General features: G+C 45.8%; 1 protein-coding gene across 13 annotated transcripts in view; it reads left to right on the top strand.

The window, feature by feature from the left end:
• The window catches only part of Git2 (GIT ArfGAP 2), a 48,485-nt gene that overhangs the window by 16,793 nt on the left and 15,193 nt on the right, over window positions 1-16,499 (top strand). For 3 of the 13 annotated variants that reach the window (XR_004109503.1, XM_031337512.1, XM_031337506.1), the window contains exons 8-15: window positions 4,072-4,117; window positions 4,243-4,248; window positions 5,094-5,145; window positions 7,917-7,989; window positions 8,237-8,334; window positions 9,689-9,800; window positions 12,472-12,614; window positions 14,503-14,652. Coding sequence is in view for 12 of the 13 variants with exons in the window: in XM_031337512.1 (XP_031193372.1) it covers window positions 4,072-4,117; window positions 4,243-4,248; window positions 5,094-5,145; window positions 7,917-7,989; window positions 8,237-8,334; window positions 9,689-9,800; window positions 12,472-12,614; window positions 14,503-14,652 (680 nt within the window). In the remaining variant the exon portion in view is untranslated. The remainder of the gene's footprint in view (window positions 1-4,071; window positions 4,118-4,242; window positions 4,249-5,093; window positions 5,146-7,916; window positions 7,990-8,236; window positions 8,335-9,688; window positions 9,801-12,471; window positions 12,615-14,502; window positions 14,653-16,499) is intronic. The other 10 variants (XM_031337513.1, XM_031337509.1, XM_031337516.1 and 7 more) reach the window with 8 other exon arrangements.

The raw sequence follows: 16,499 nt of genomic DNA, 5'->3' as shown, positions 1-16,499 counted from the left end.
AAAAAAAAATTAAGCACTTAGAAGCTGAGGAACACATTTTTTAAGTCATCCATGGGTCTCAAAGAAAATCTCAAGGGAAATTAATACATACATATTATGTATATGAGGCTGGATAGTTGTTTAGAAAGGATAGCATGTGGTAGCCCTAGCTAGCTTCAGACTCAACACAGTCCTTCCTCAGTCTCCCAAGTGCTGGAATTACATGTGTGCATTACCATTCAACTAAATGAAAATGAAAATACAGTATCAAAAGTTGTAGTATTAGCTGGGCCTGGTGGTACATACCATTAATCCCATCACTTGGGATGCCTGTGAATTCAAAGCCAGTCTAGTGTACATAGTGTGTTCCAGGCCAACCAGGGCTAGATAGTGAGACCATGTCTCAGAAACAGAAAGGGGCGGGGGGAGGCTGTTTATGGGATTTAATTAACGCAATATTTGCAGGAAGTTTAAACATTAAATACTTGGGTATGAAAAGCATATAACTCAAATCAATCTTGGCTAGAAACAATAGAAAGATAATAATACAACTATGCATATAAATATGTACTAATCCTGTATAAGTCACAGACTACCAAAATCCACCAGAGGAAAAGGAGATTATAATATATAATCTTTCTTTAAAAGATGTATTTATTTCATGTGAGTGCTCTTTCAGCAGGTGTACCCACATGCTAGAAGAGGGCATCAGATCCCATTACAGATGGTTGTGAGCCACTATGTGGTTGCTGGAAATTGAACTCAGGACCTCTGGAAGAGTAGTCAGTGCTCTTCACTGCTGAGCCATCTCTCCAGCCCCATATATGATCTTATATGTATGTTTCTTTACACACTGACACACATTTCCTCCCCAGTCCCTTTTGGCAGTGCTGGGAACCCAACCCAGGGCGTCAGGCTTCATGTGTGCTACAAACACTCAACTCTGTGGCTGAGTTCCCAGCCCTGTAAAACTGTATTTTTCAAGAATTTGAATTTGTACCTCAACACATCCCATTAAAGAAAATGTCAGGTTCAAGAAACACGAAGAGGGGTTGGAGAGATGGCTCAGCACTAAATGCTCTTCCAGAGGACCCAGGTTCAGTTCCCAGCACCCATGTGGCAGATTACAGCTGTCTGTAACTCTAGATCCAGGGAATCAGGCATCCTCACATGGACATACATGCAGACAAAACACCAATGCACTTGAAATAAAAATAAATCAATTTAAAAAAATATAGAAAGAGGGGCTGGAGAGATGGCTTGGCACCAGTACCCACATGGCAGCCAGTTTCAAAGGGGTCTGCCACCTCTTCTGCCCTCTGTGAGCACGAGGCACATAATGCTGCACACATGTGTGCAAGCAAAAGACTTCCATAAAATAAAAATACATCTCTTCAGGAGAGAGAATAAGAACAGAGAGAATACTTGCGGTTTCGTGTGAGTGGGTTAGTAGGGTAACAAATCCAGCAAAGGGGGAGAAAGGAAAGGTGGGTATGGTGTTCCCCATAAACAGACAGAAAAGTCCTCATAAACACTGGAACATAACTGACCAAAGTCAGTTAACGTGACTGGGCAAAGGTTTGACATGTCAGAAACCTGCTGCTCTTACAGAAGACCCAGGTTCAGTTCCCAGCACCCACAAGTTGGCTCACAGCCATCTGTAATTCCTGTTTCAGGGGATGTGGCACCATCTTCTGACCTTGGGCACCCAGGTACACACAGAGTATGTATATATATGGACAAAACACTCTTACACATACAATTTTTAAAAAATTTTTAAAGAACATCAGTTAATGTAGTTCAGGGCATTAATGAACTAAAAGGCAAAATACTCAGATAATAATTTCAAGAAGCTAATTACAAAAGCTAAAGCTATAAACTAAGGAGGGGCTTGTGATTTTGGATTAAAGTTCTTAGATATGCTTTGTTAAATTAAATTTGTGCTTTGTCAGAAGCACTGACTCTCATGTGCTCAATGTTTTTGTGAGCAGCTCGAGCTCCTATACTCTGCTGACTTCAAATCCATGCAGCCCTCTTTGCTCGCCCCCCCCCCAAGCCCTGGAATAGAGGTGTGCAGCATCACCTCCAGTTTTAAAACTCCAAGCTCCTACTCTAAAGAACTAACAAGAGATGGGCGGTGGTGGCGCACGCCTTTAATCCCAGCACTTAAGAGGCAGAGGCAGGCAGATTTCTGAGTTCGAGGCCAGCCTGGTCTACAGAGTGAGTTCCAGGACAGCCAGGGCTACACAGAGAAACTCTGTCTCAAAAAACCAAAAAAATAAAAAACTAACAAGAGTGGAAAGAGAAGTTGAGAGGAAGTATTTGCCTTGAGTCTCAGCACCTAGGTGGGGTTTCTGTGTACCTGGGAGGCAAAGCCTGGGAGCAGGAGCACATGATCCGAGTGCATCTTACTTGGTAGGAAGCTGCTCTACCTCATAAACAAGCTCATAGCTACAACAGCAGGAGAACCAGGACAGCCAGACCTACAGAGAAACCTGTCTAAAACAGGATGCTGCGTGGGGTCTGAAGAGGTGGCTTGGTAGTCGAGAGCATTTGCTGCTCTTGGAGAAGACCTGGATTGTGTTCCCAGCACCCATGTGTTGTCTCAGGACTGCCTACAACTCCACTTCCTAGAGAGCCATTGCCCTTAGGCCTCTGTGGACACAAAGTACACATGTGGTGTGCAGACATACATGCAGGGAAAACATGCATATACATAAAAATGTTTTTTTAAGAAGAAATGAAACAGGATCTTGTACAATCTAGGCTGGTCTCTGAATTTGCTATTTGTGGATGACCTTGAGCTAGGATCATCCACCAAAGGGCTAGGGTTATTGGCATGCAACACCATGCGTGCGTGTATGCGCGCGGGTGTGCATGTGTGTGTGCACGTGCGTGCGTGTGTGTGTGTGTGTGTGTGTGTGTGTGTGTGTGTGTGTGTGTGCGTGCGTGCGCACGCGTGTGCATGCCAACATACTGAAATCAGTTCTCTCCATTTTCTTGAGCTTGAGTCTTGTCTCTGCATTGTACTCCAGCCTAGCTGGCCCATGACAGGCAGTCTCCTATCTCCACTTCCCATCTCCCTGTGGGAGTGCTGGGATGCAGGTGTTTGCCACCACAGCTGAATTTCACAGCCAGAGATTTTGCCTATTGTGCCATCTCCCCAGGCTCTGGTTCACTTCCTATGCCCTGGTGTTCAAGACCATCTCAAAAAAAAAAACCTGCAACTGGTATGTAAATAGCAACAAAACACAAATTCAGACCACATTGTAATGCTGCCGGAATCAGGAGCATAGCTTTGGTAAGACATGGAGCACCTTTGAGTCTCACCTTGTTGTGCACAGAGTACTAGGGGTGGTGGGCAGGGCTGCTTTTAGTGTTTGTTCAGGAGACAGCAAGACTGGAGCCAGGGTCTTCCTGTGTAGCTCAGTCCCTCTACCTGAGCTTCCCTTGTGCTGTGACTGCAGGCACAGGCCTCTGCTTTCTGCCTGCTGTTCAGAATACAGAACAGCAGAGCCCCTGTTGGGCCAGCACTGCCAAAGTTGCCGAGGTCATTCACTGCTGTTGTAGCTATGAGCTTGTTTATGAGGTAGAGCAGCTTTCTACCAAGTAAGATGCACTCGGATCATGTGCTCCTGCTCCCAGGCTTTGCCTCCCAGGTACACAGAAACCCCACCTAGGTGCTTGGAGTGGTTTTGTCATTGGAATATAAATGTTCTAAAAGCTAGGTAAGGGCACAGCGCTCAGCAGATAGCCAGGTTGGGTCCCTCAAAAGCTGCAGTCAGAGCATGCCTGCTCAGCCCTGGCTGGTTTCCACTGATTGTTTGAACCTCTCCCAGGCTCAGTGCAGCTCTGCCATCTGCCACCAGGAACTGACAGAGCCTGCTCTGAGCTAACCTGGCTCTGCAGCATTTTTTACTGGGTGATATCTGGAACTGGACAGGTTTCAGGGAACTTGGAGCCAGTCTCAGAACTTTTTCTGTTCTCCCATGTGGCACATAGTTATGGAAAATGGCTAATTGGAAAACTTAAACTAGAAAAAAAAAAAGGTGATCTCAAAATTGATCTGAGCATAATTGGTTTCTGTTTCAGATCATAAAAACGGACAGCACTTTATAATCCCTCAGATGGCAGACAGGTAAGGACCAGTTTAGTTTATCTGCCCAGTATTGCCTTGGTTTACAGTATTTAAGTGTGTTATATGTTGTGTTTAACAGAGCTCATACATTTTTCTCTTTTATGGCTATTCACTTTGGAAATAAGACGGCTGTAAGTAAATCACCATGTGGAACTTAACTTGGAAAGCCCAGAGGACAGATGCATTGATGCGGAGTCGTAGTCAGGGATACCTCCACTGTTTGTCCAGTTGTCCTGCTGTTTTGTATCTCTAGGTTGTAGTCACAGGTGTTTCTGTGTCAGGAAACACAGTATGCTTTGCCTTTGACAGGTGCTGGCACACTTTATACTAATCTGCACTGTTAGCATGTCATGGCTGCTCAGTGTGTCCTGTGGATTGTCAGTGGGCTCTTAGGGTTACAGGCTGGATGCATTTTTACATTTTGAGAAATGAAATGTTCTTTTTCCTTCTCTACTCAAAATGTTTAAAAACATAAAAGCCATCCTTAGTTCATGAACTGAGCAAAAAAGCCTTTAGTTGCAGCCCCATTCTGTAAAGGTGTGGTGACTATTACCACCGCAGTGAACCCTGAAGCCCTGTTGAGCCAGCACTGCTGAGGTCATTCACTACTGTTGTAGCTATGAACTTGTCTTTCTGCCTTTTCTGTTTCCTCTCCGTTTTATCTTGCCTTTTCTTTTTCTTTGTGCTATGGATGGAACTCAGTGGCTCACCTGTTGGACACTTTCCCACTGAGCTACACCCCAAGACCTAGAGATGAACTGAACAGCAGCTTTTGTTACCCTGGTGTGGGGCAGTTTGCTCTTTACCGTCTATTGGGTTTCTGAGTCCTGAACAAACTGTTTAAGCCTTCAGTGACTCTTTGGCTACAGAATCGTTCCATAAACAGTAATGTCTCATCCCTTGAGTGTCTTAATCTTCTAGTGAGGTCACAGTGTGTTTCTATTTACTTGCTTAATGGTTTTGTGCATTTTCTTAGCAGCCTGGATTTGTCAGAGTTGGCAAAAGCTGCGAAGAAGAAACTGCAATCTGTGAGTATCTTCCTTAGGAACCCCAGTGTGGAACCCCTGTTGGTCCCTGTTGTCAGTCAGTTACCGATTGCATCATAGTAGTTAAATTAGACTCATGCTGTTGGGCCCATATGCAGCAACAAAGACCAAAGCACTTTAGTATATCCAGTCTGCTGACTACTTCAAACAACCTGTGTTCTTTTCTGTCAAAAATGCAGCCCTTGCCTGTGATGGTAGAGAATTGTTTTCCACCAAACTTGTGGGTGTGTCTCAGGATCCTGGGGTGTGCGGGGTGCCCTTCCTCATCACATGGGGTACTGAGGACTGATATTAGCCGCCGGTCGGGCAGTGAGTCTGGACGTTCGTCCACTGCAGTGCAGTGACTCCTGCCCATCAATTATATGCCATTCCTGGAGCTTGTTACATTTATGCTGCTGAAAGCTTGTGGTCTGGACCCACTATGTGTGCTCAGAGTTTGCCCAGGCCTGTGGGTCATAAGATCACTTTAATCTTTGTCTTACCAGCAAGAGGCCCTTTGTCTGTCTTTCCCATGAAGCCTCACTAGGTGCTTCCTGCTCACCTTGTGAGATTTCACTCCTTGCCTGTTCTCAGTGGTCCCTGCATTAGAACTGAGAGCCTCTGCTTCTTTTTGTGACCTTTAAAGACCCTTAGGCACCAACTTACTTCCCCTCTGGTTGGGTGTACGTGCATTGTTGGGGAAGCTCTGTGAATCGGCTCTCTGAGGGCAAAAGTCACTGCCTTGGAGCCCTGCTCCAGGACGTGTGCTTGCGTGTTTGCCTTGCCTGGTTCTGGCTCCTCTTAGACTTAGAGCTTGATGCTTCCATGTGTAGGGGAGGGTTTCCTGCCCTGTGGTTCCCCTCCTTCCCTTTCACAGAGATTTTTAGAGCCTCATATGGTATCACTATCGCATAAAGTGGATTTATCCTTACTAGTACTTAATTATACTGTGAAATAAATGTTTTATGCAATTTGTTTGGTGTCTCTGTGTTCTGTATCTATAGTTGTGTGTTTGAGTGTGTTATGTCTTTCTTAAATTAAGGAAGCTACCTAGTAAGCAATAAGATGTCAAGCTTTCAAGGCAGCACAAGAGTGTTTGCTTTCCTTGTACTTACTGTAGTCTGTAAGCAAACTTGTTATGCATGGCATCAGACTCCTTCTTACTCTATCTGTTGTCTGGGCTGGACACCACACAAAACCTGGGGTTATGGAGTAGGCATTAAATAAATACCTTGGCCATAGTTTCCTATGCCCTTAAGACCTTAGGCTGTGTGTCCTGCTGGCCCAGCTCCTGTCAGCCCCCAAAGCACCATCTCCCTTCTAACAGGAGTGCTGGGAGGAGGACACTGTCTGCCTTGTTGTGCATCCAGGGCCACCTCCTCGTAGGAGCCTGCTCTCAGCAGCTCAGGGCAGCACTCATCTCCCACTCTGCCCTTTTCCATCTTTTTCTTTCTCTCTCCTTCCCTTCCTGAGTCTGTCTCATACTCTCTCTTTCCTCCCTAGTGAAAAAATGAGAGAAATAGAACAGGGGGGAAAAGTGTATTCTTGAATTATGAAATGTTAACATTCTGAAAGTCTTACAGCTAATAATGTCCATTCCTCGATTTCCTCATCTGTAAAGTGAGACAATGGTAAATTCTATTCTGTCCTCGCTGCTGACTTTGAATGGTCTCTTTAGCACCATGTCTAAGGTGCCACTGGTCTTCAGCAGATTGGCCATATTGCTGTTAGTGACAGTGAAACAGCTTTCAGTCCAAACCCTTGGAGGTAGAACCCAGAGGGTTCTCAGCATGTGCAAGCACCTTCTTGCAGGGTTTGTTTTGAACATTAAGTTAATGCAAAGGCACTAGGGAACTTAAACGGAGATGGGACCATCCTCAGTTACCTCATTCTCTGCGAGCACACACTCAGTGTTTGGCATATTCCCTCAGCCTTTATTTCTTTTTCATATCTTTTTTTTTTTTTCTTTCTCGAGACTGTAGTGACAGAATTTCATACACCTGCTTTTTTACACAGGGCTCGGGATAGTCAATAAAGACAGAGGGTGCAAAGCAATAAAGAGGCCATAGCTGTTCAGTTGCAGGATGAGTTTGTGAGACAGAGGAGCCAGAACCCATGGCTGGGGCATCAGTGGGGAGACCTGGATAGTCTCCCAGTTCCTGGCTGCTGTGTGAAAGTTTGGTCTGTATGGCTGTGCTGTGGGCTGCACCCCACACCACACTGGGGAGCCACATTGTACTTTGCTTGATAGGAAGCCTTGCCGAGATGTGTGTCACACAGCAGCATCCTTACCCACCCCCAGCACTGCCCCAGCTAGTCAAAGGCCTTGCACAGGAGGGCAGATATGCTGACACTGAACTCCATCGCCATCCCCACTAGAGGGTTTGTTTCTCTCTGCCGGGGGCATAGGACTCCTTCCTTTGGTAGAGCAGACAAAAGTTCGCAGAGACTTCTGAGGTGCTGGCTAACAGGAAGTGAGACTTCTGAGGTGCTGGCTAACACGGGAAGTGGGACTTCTGAGGTGCTGGCTAACACAGGAAGTGGGACTTCTGAGGTGCTGGCTAACACAGGAAGTGGGGGGGGGATTGTGTTTGAGAGGGTGTATAACAGTCACTCTTGCCTTCTCTGTAGCAGTGGCCTGTGTGTTGAAAAGCAGGGCCTAAGAAATGCTGTTGTTCTAGCGCGCTGGCTTTGGGTAGGACGCTGGAGATAAAGGGTGAGGCCGACACAGTGTTAATTGTTGTCCCTTGTGTTCCTGCTATTTTTACTTTCAGCTGAGTAATCATTTGTTTGAAGAACTTGCCATGGATGTGTACGACGAAGTTGACAGGCGAGAGACAGATGCAGGTGACGTAACATGCGGCCTACCTACCTTCTGCTCCCAGTGGGCGGTGGCCAGCTGCTGGCCTATTTTTTTCTTGCCCAGTTGCCACTGTCCTCATAACCCATGTGTAGACATGTGCTTTTGCATGTGTTGGTTTCTGAGGGTGCTTCCCTGAGTCTCCCTCACAGTGCATGAGCCATGCCTCCCAGCAGAGCCATGCCACCGCAGCTGTGGTGAGATTCTGTCTCTTGGCTCTTCTCTTCCGGCTAGTCTGGCTTGCCACGCAAAACCACAGCACCTTGGTAACCGAGACGACCATCGTTCCCTTTCTTCCGGTCAACCCCGAGTACTCCTCAACACGAAACCAGGCAAGTGGCTGTGTATGAAAAGTTGCTAATATTATTATTTGGGGAATAATGTCATGGCGTTTAGTATCCTGTACATACACAGAAACAGACAATTTGAGAATCGGTAAAAGAAATACAAACAACACACAAGCGTGAGAAGGAGTTGTTGGGGAGCAGGGTGAGGTCCACACCACTGACAAGCTTGTGGGTGGCTTGTTGGCTTCTGCTGGGATCTCAGTGCTCAGGAAGCTGGGATGGGGGACCTCAAGCTGGAAGCTAGCCTGGGCTACATACCAAGACCATGACAGAGATGGTGGGAGGGAAGTGGAGAGAACAAAGGAAGGGAAATTTTTTTGTTTTCTTTTTTGGTTTTTCGAGACAGAGTTTTTCTGTATAGCCCTGGCTGTCCTGGAACTCACTCTGTAGACCAGGTTGGCCTCAAACTCAGAAATCTGCCTGCCTCTGCCTCCCAAGTGCTGGGATTAAAGGCATGTGTCTGGCTGGGAATTTGTTTTCTAGTTGATCAGAAGCCTCAGATTTAAATAAATCCTTCTTTGTACAAAGGAGTCCTCATTTAAGAATATTTCCAAGGCTGGAGAGATGGCTCAGCAGTTAAGAGCACTGACTGTTCTTCCAGAGGTCCTGAGTTCAATTCCCAGCAACCACATGGTGGCTCATAACCATCTGTAGTGGGATCTGATGCCCTCTTCTGGCTTCTCTGAAGAGAGCAACAATGTACTCTCTTAAATAAAATAAAATAAAATAAAATAAAATAAATATATCTTTAAAAAGAATAATATTTCCAATAAAATCAAGCCAGATTTATATACATGGTTTCTACCAGTGTGCTGTCTGTAACGACAGAACATTGAAGGGAGCCCCAACCTCTGACAGGAGAGGGAGTGAGGAGGGGTTTGGTCCTGACAATAGCTGTCTGTAAGAGCAGACTCATGGACGTACTACCTTATCTCTAAACTACCTTATCTCTAAAGTCAGAGGTGTCCCTCCAGATTCACTTCAAATTAAATCATTGATACTCAAAGTATGTTTTCTATTCTGACAGCTCTGAGGATTGAAGCCAGGGCCTTATCCTTGCTTGTCAAGTGTCCCACCAGTGAGCTACACAGCCAGAACCATTTCATAATTCATAACAGTGATATGTGCTGTAGAAATGTAAATGTTAAGTTCTCTGCCGTAGTGGTCTGAAGCTGCTGCCACTGGAAACATTAGTGTTGACTAGAGAGCGATGGTGGCTGAGTTCCTGTGATTGAGCTGGGAGACCCTGGCATAAGCTGCAGTCCTGGGCATTCGCTGTCGCCCTTCACGCTTACATTCTTAAACTGAATAATATTTCCCATTGTCTTCTCACCCTTAGGGCAGACAGAAATTAGCTCGGTTTAATGCCCATGAGTTTGCTACGCTGGTCATTGACATCCTCAGTGACGCCAAGAGGAGACAGCAAGGCAGTCCTCTCTCCAGGTCAAAAGGCAAGTGTCCAGCCCTGAGAGTGCCTGGGGCCTTCTGGGATATGCTGTTCAGTCCAGAGCTGGAGGTGATGGGGCAGTCATAAGTACAGCCATCCTGAGAGTTTCCTTACTAATAGATCATGACAAAAAGGTACCTGTTGGAGCCCTGAAGAATAAGGAGTGCTTCAAAATTACTAAGTATAATTTAGATTTATCTTATATGTATTTTTTTTCCTGATCACTTATTTTCCCAAAAAATTGGGACCTTGAAATTAACCCAAAAGCCTAACTCTTAAATTTTACAAAGGACAAGCCAGGCAGTGGTGGCACATGCCTTTAATCCCAGTACTTGGGAAGCAGAAACAGGAGGATTTCTGAGTTTGAGGCCAGCCTGGTCTACAGAGTGAGTTCCAGGACAGCCAGGGCTATACAGAGAAACGCTGTCTCGAAAAAAAAAAAAAATTTTTTTTTTTTTTACAAAGAACATAAATATATGGGATGTGGAACAGTTGGAGGGTAGTGTATTGTTTTTTTGTTTTGTTTTATTGAAACGGGGTTTCTCTGTATAGTCCTGGCTGTCCTGGAACTCACTCTGTAGACAAGGCTGGCCTCAAATTCAGAAATCCGCCTGCCTCTGCCTCCCAGGTGCTAGGATTAAAGGTGTGCGCCACCACCGCCCAGCTAGTTTTTTTTTATAGATACAGGAAGTATGCCTTTTTATTTTGAGGTACTTGAAGAAGATGTTTAAACCATTAAAATTAATGTTCCAGTCAATATCGCACTCCCCCTAAGGCATGAATCATTAACTAACAATAATTTGTGTTTCTTCTTGATTGTTAAGGAATTTGGTTCTGTTAATTCAACCAAGAGTAAAGATGTTCTGAAAAGGTGCATTAAATTGGTGAAATTGTGGTCTGGAGAATTTTTGTATAAATTTGAAACCTCAAAATATGCCCACTCTAAAAGAGAAATAATGAGAGGTTTCATATTGTGTATAATGTCAAAAACATTAGAAACAATTAAGTAATAAATTCTAGAGGAATAGTCACATGATTAGTATATAGACATCTTCCAGAAATTCTTAGTGATGTGAAATAAAATAATGCAGATTTTAAAGGTTTGGTATAGTCTCTGTTTTATAAGGTAGGTGTATTTATATCAGCAACTGTCCAGGAGCTGGTCCCTTCCCCAGATGAATACTCACATGGAGTTGCTCCTCGCTAGCAGATCTGACACTTGTCCAAAGCACGTCTGGATTTCTGGCTGAGGCTAAGGCTGAGCCTGGCGCCTTCCTGCGTGTTTCAGTCTCAGACCGTGTCAATGGCCTCGCAGAGACTGCTCGGTGTCATGTTTGTCCGTGTTCTCACTTTTTGTTGGTGATTTCACGGCTTTAGCAAAGGTTCTGAGCACAATGGGAAGGTGTTGAACAATGTCCCTGAGTGCAAGGAGGCTAAGAAGAGGCTTGTGGGAAGTGTGTGTACTCAGTGAACGTCTTCCTGGCATGAATGGAGTGCTGTTGGCCTCCAACTATGGTCAGGAATCCACTGTGTGTTACATAGGGTATCCTTAAACAGAAGTGTGTACAAGGTTGTGTGTTGATTGGCTTATGTAAAGGCTATGTGACTGACGGCTCTCAGGAACTGTTGTCTTCTGTCTCCTCCAAGAACCTCAGTGAGTGATAAGCTTTTAGACTATTCACTGAGGACAAGACTGTATGTGTGCACATATGCATAGAACAGTGACTAGAGAGAAACATACCAGCATGTCTCAGACTGGGTGGTCTCCACTGTTCCTCACAAGTATTTACAGCCTCTGTATTCAATCTTTGTATTGTATCTCTATATTGGCATGCTGGTGTATCTTAAAGATTCATTGTAAAAGTTAAAATAGGACCACTATGCCTTAAGAAATCAGAATTCACTGTCCAGATGAAGCTTTTATAAAACATCATTAGAAATTGGAGCATAACTTGATAAATAAACCAAGAGTCTCTGGACATTTCTGAACACTTATCCTAAATGTGCGAGAGAGAGTATGTAAGTTACTGTTCCCCATCTGTGGAATAGACACTACTGATAGTGTGCACATGTGTGTACTTGGTCCAGTGTCCTCTTGTCTGTCTCCCAGCCTGGGTGCAGATGACTGACCACTGCTGTTCTTCTTATCTTTGCACCTGATTTCTAGGCTGTGTGCTTTCTGTGGTTTTGTTTATTTGTTTTTGAGGCATGGTCTCTCTGTGTAGCATCAGTTGTCCTGGAGCTCACTATGTAGATGAGGCTGGCCTATAAACTATAGACATCTCCTGCTTCTTCCTCATGCTGGGATTAAAGGCAAGTGTCTCCATGCCCAGCTGCTTTCTGTTTAACTTGACATCCTCTGTGTGCATGTCACAATCCAGTTTCCTTACTTCATCTTATGTTTTTATGGCTGAAGCTGTGCCCTGTGTGCAGAAACCTAGGACGTCCCCCTCAGTCTGGCAGCTCGAGAGGCGTGTCTGTGCTTGGCAGGTGAAAGGGAAGCACTGGAGCTGCTCTGTGTGGCTGTCCAGTAAGCCTCTGTGGGTGTGAATGCAGTGTTGCTCTCTCTGTCATTTTCTTCACCCTTTAATGGCTGAACCAGAAAGTCATCTTAGTAGTTTTTTAGAGGAAAAAAATATATTTTAAGTCTGAAATAGTTTTCCTTCTGTGAACAGACAATGTGGAACTCATATTGAGAACAGTTAGTAACCAGCACAGCATTGAGAGCCAAGACAATGACCAGCCAGACTATGACAGCGTGGCCTCAGATGAAGACACGGACGTGGAGACCAGAGCAAGCAAGGCAAGCCGGCAGAAGGTGAGATGACACACCTCACACGGACAGGACAGACGTGCTTCTCTTAAAACTTGTTCTTGCCCTGGGGCTGTAGCTGAATGGTGGAGTGCTCGCCAAATATATACAAGGCCTGAGTTTAGTTCCCAGCACCACCAGGAAAAGCACACATACACATGACAGAAAAAATAAAACTTGCAAAAGGGTTAGGCTTTGGAAGGTGCTGTGAAAGAGGTAAAGTTGGGCTCACTGCTAACTCAAGCCAAGCAAAGATAAAAAAATAAATGCTCTTAAAATAAGTTCCTTGTCCCCGAGCAAGTGAAGGATCAGCTGTGACTCCAGGCTGTGGTCAGGACCAGAGGCTTTTATGCACTCGAGTATTTGTTGAGTGGCTTCTCTATGTGTTATCCTCCCAGTGCGCTTAGTCTCCCCCACCCCCAAAAACATCACTGATGGGGAAGAGGGGACAGTAGAACATATACCGCACAGATGGTGCACATTGCATGTACAGACAGGCTGGAAATTAGGAAGGAGGAGGCTCTTGACAACGCAGAGCTCTGAAACAAGGCCTTATAGACATGCTGGCCTGTACCCTGTGTAGAAGGTAGAACAAGAAAGTCTGGGCCGGGCGGTGGTGGCACACTCCTTTAAACCCTGCACTTGGGAGACAGAAGCAGGCGGATTTCTGAGTTCAAGGCCAGCCTGGTCTACAGAGTTCGTTCCAGGATATCCAGGGCTATACAGAGAAACTCTGTCTCAGAAAAAAAAGAAAGAAAGAAAGAAAGAAAGAAAGAAAGAAAGAAAGAAAGAAAGAAAGAAAGAAAGAAAGTCAGTCAGTCAGGGCAGATAGAAGGAATAGCCATGGCCTCTGGAGAAGGGTGGTTATGAGTAGGAACAGCCTAAGAGTCCCACACAGTGCAGAGATTCAGGATGCCATAGTGACAAACTCAGTTCTACAGGGCAGTACAATGCTACCTCAAGGCTTAGGCTAGAGGGGCCCAGTGGGAGAGACCAAGCCACTATTCAGTGAACAGGGGAAAGGGCCAAGAGATCTGGAAGGCCCCACCTCAATGCAGACTGAATCCCCAGGACTGACCCCAGACAGGTACTCCATAGACACTGAGTAATAAGTAAACAAGAAGAAAGGCTGGAAAGGTCTGCAGGTTTGAAGCAAGGAGATAAACTTAGATGTGTCCAGCATTTGCTGTTTTACATTGGCAGAAGGGAAACCCCTACCTGGACTGCCCCATGCCAGTCCATTCAGTGACAGGCAGGATCATTACCAGGCCCTCAGGGATGAACCCTCCACTGATTGATTAGACTCTTGCCATCCCCTTCAACCTCTAGCTGAGCTCTGCTGCTGGCTGGAACTTTCTCCAACACTCTGACCGAAGCCCTAGGCTCCTCAAGCACGCCTCCCAGCTCCCCCAGCTCCTTCCCATGAAGCCCATTCAGCTGCTGCGCCCCTCCTGCTCCATTGTCTGTGTCCACAGCACCTAGTCCCTCAGTCCTGCATGTTAGTCATTCCCTCTTTCGTGCTGCTGGAATGTGAGCACCATGGATGCAGCAGTCTGTCCTTTCTGTTACAGCCCACTGGAAACTGCCTGATGCTCAGTAGGTAGTGTGGAATGAACGAATTCATGGAAAAATGAGCTCTTTAAATTAGCATGGACAATGTGTACAGGTCAGGGCAGAGCTTAGACAGGCAGTGTCCACATAGGTTTGCTGCACTCTGCCTGCTCCTTTAGGAAGCTCTGCTGCAAAGTGTCACAAGTCCTGTAGTGCCCCTGCCTTTCATTTATTTGGTTTACCTTTGCAGTTCAGCGGGCATGGCCAGAGATTGACGTTCTTTAGCTGTTAGTCTTTAACATTATCATCTCAGATTGTGAACATTTTCCCGGTTTATTTTTAGAGCCTAGATTCAGATTTGTCAGATGGACCAGTCACTGTGCAGGAATTTATGGAGGTCAAAAGCGCCCTAGTGGCTTCTGAGGCCAAGAGACAGCAGCTAATGAAGGTGAATAACAACTTGAGTGACGAGCTGAGAATTATGCAGAAAAAGGTAACATGTTAATAAATGCCAGGATGGTTGACTCATTGATCCCAGTCACCATGTTTGTGGTCAGAGGGAAGAAAACATTTACTGTAACAGACCTAGACACACTGGGGCCAAGCCGTCTTCTCGGAAGCAGGCTGTGTGTGGATGTTTGAAATGCAGTGCTCTGATGAGAAACATGTTCAGAGTAGGACAGGGACTATAGCCCAGCGGTGGTGCATCTGCCTAGCATGTGCAAGGCTCTGGGCCAGGGTCTGTGCTTGGCTGGGATTCTAGTTCAATGTATGTATGAACACAAGGCCTTGGGTTTGCATCTAAAAATACATTTAGAGTAAACTCCACTAGGAGAGACCTAACAGCCCAGTGTGTGTGTGAGACAGCATAGCTTTGCCCTCTCCTGGGCTTCCTGGGAATCTGGAAGCTACTGCTTGGATGTGATTTTCCACACCTATTGCTAATTCTTAAGATTAATCATGCCATGCACACAGAGTGGGCAAAAGCACGTGCTTATCAGCATGTAAGTCTTAGCATATACCATGTGCCATGCTTTCTCTCCTGGCACTAACTCTGACTGCTACCCTGGCAACCCTCTCCAGCATCTCAGCCTACTGTCACCACTTAGAACAGGGCTTGACACATAGAAGACTGCCACGTATTCTGCCTGTACTAGCAGGGAGAGACAGCCTGTGTACGCAGCACTATCCTAGCCATTCCCCTAGGGCAGCCGTTCTCAACCTTTGGGGGACATCAAGCAACCCTTTCACAGGGGTTGCCTAAGACCATTGGAAAACGCAGAGTTACAGTTATGAAGTAGCAACGAAATAATTTTATGGTTGGGGTCAGCACAACATGAGGTACTGTGTTAAGGGGTCACAGCATTAAGAAGAGTGAGGACCCCTGCTTTAGGGTCTCGGAACTGCATGAGTGAATTCTCCTGTAGGAGAGGTCAGTAGAGGGAAGGCACATGCGTGGGGATGATGACGGGAGAGTGACAGACTGGAATGTACTAGCTGTGCCCTAGACTGTGGGCACCATAGTGATCACTGGTTATCTTGAGAAAAAGCTCTCTATGCACCCCAAGCAGAACAAAATAGACTGGCTTTTGGTTTTATGCTGTTGTTGAGGAATACTATTTCAGACACAAAATATTGTAAGGCCCAGTCAGTCACAAGGTGCATCTTCTAAAGGAAAGCCAAAGAAGGGAGCTCCCACTAGCTAGAGAGCAAGGTCATAAGACCCTCTGAAATCAGTGGCTATCATGCTGTATACAGAGGATGATACTAAGCTCTCATGGACCAGAACCCTGTCCTGCCTTGCAGCCCCAACTAGGCTAGTAAACAGTTGACCAAGTGCGACCAAGAGCCAGAGAGCCCTTTGCTACAGCAGAGGATTTCATCTCCTTCGCCTTTTCTGAGGAGGGTCACACAGATGTGGCAGTTAATGCAGTCACCATACTTACCAGCTTCTTGAGTGATTAGTTTTTCTGAAACTTGCCTTTTCACCCATAGTTCTCTCTTAGTGTTCATAGAGGTCACATGTGCTGGAGAGAGGGCTCAGGTCAAACATTGAAAGGCAAGAAGAGGACCCCCAGAACCCATGTAAAAACCAGTTGGACACAATGGTCCACCTGCAGTGCCTGAGCAGCAGGAGCAGCCACAGGGTGTCTCCAGAGCAAGCTGCTAGCCAGACCAGCTAAATAGTGCACTCCAGGCTCAATGAGACTCTTGTCTCTATATATGCAGGGAGAGCGCTCCACTAAATAGTGCGCTCCAGGCTCAGTGAGAAGCTTGTCTCCATATATAGAGGGAGAGTGCTCCACTAAATAGTGCGCTCCAGGCTCAGTGAGATGCTTG

This window comes from Mastomys coucha, unplaced genomic scaffold (assembly GCF_008632895.1).
Source record: "Mastomys coucha isolate ucsf_1 unplaced genomic scaffold, UCSF_Mcou_1 pScaffold22, whole genome shotgun sequence".
In the NCBI taxonomy this organism is placed as follows: Eukaryota; Metazoa; Chordata; class Mammalia; order Rodentia; family Muridae; genus Mastomys; species Mastomys coucha.
Note: the sequence above shows the minus strand (reverse complement) of the source record. Positions and strands in the feature narration are given on the sequence as shown.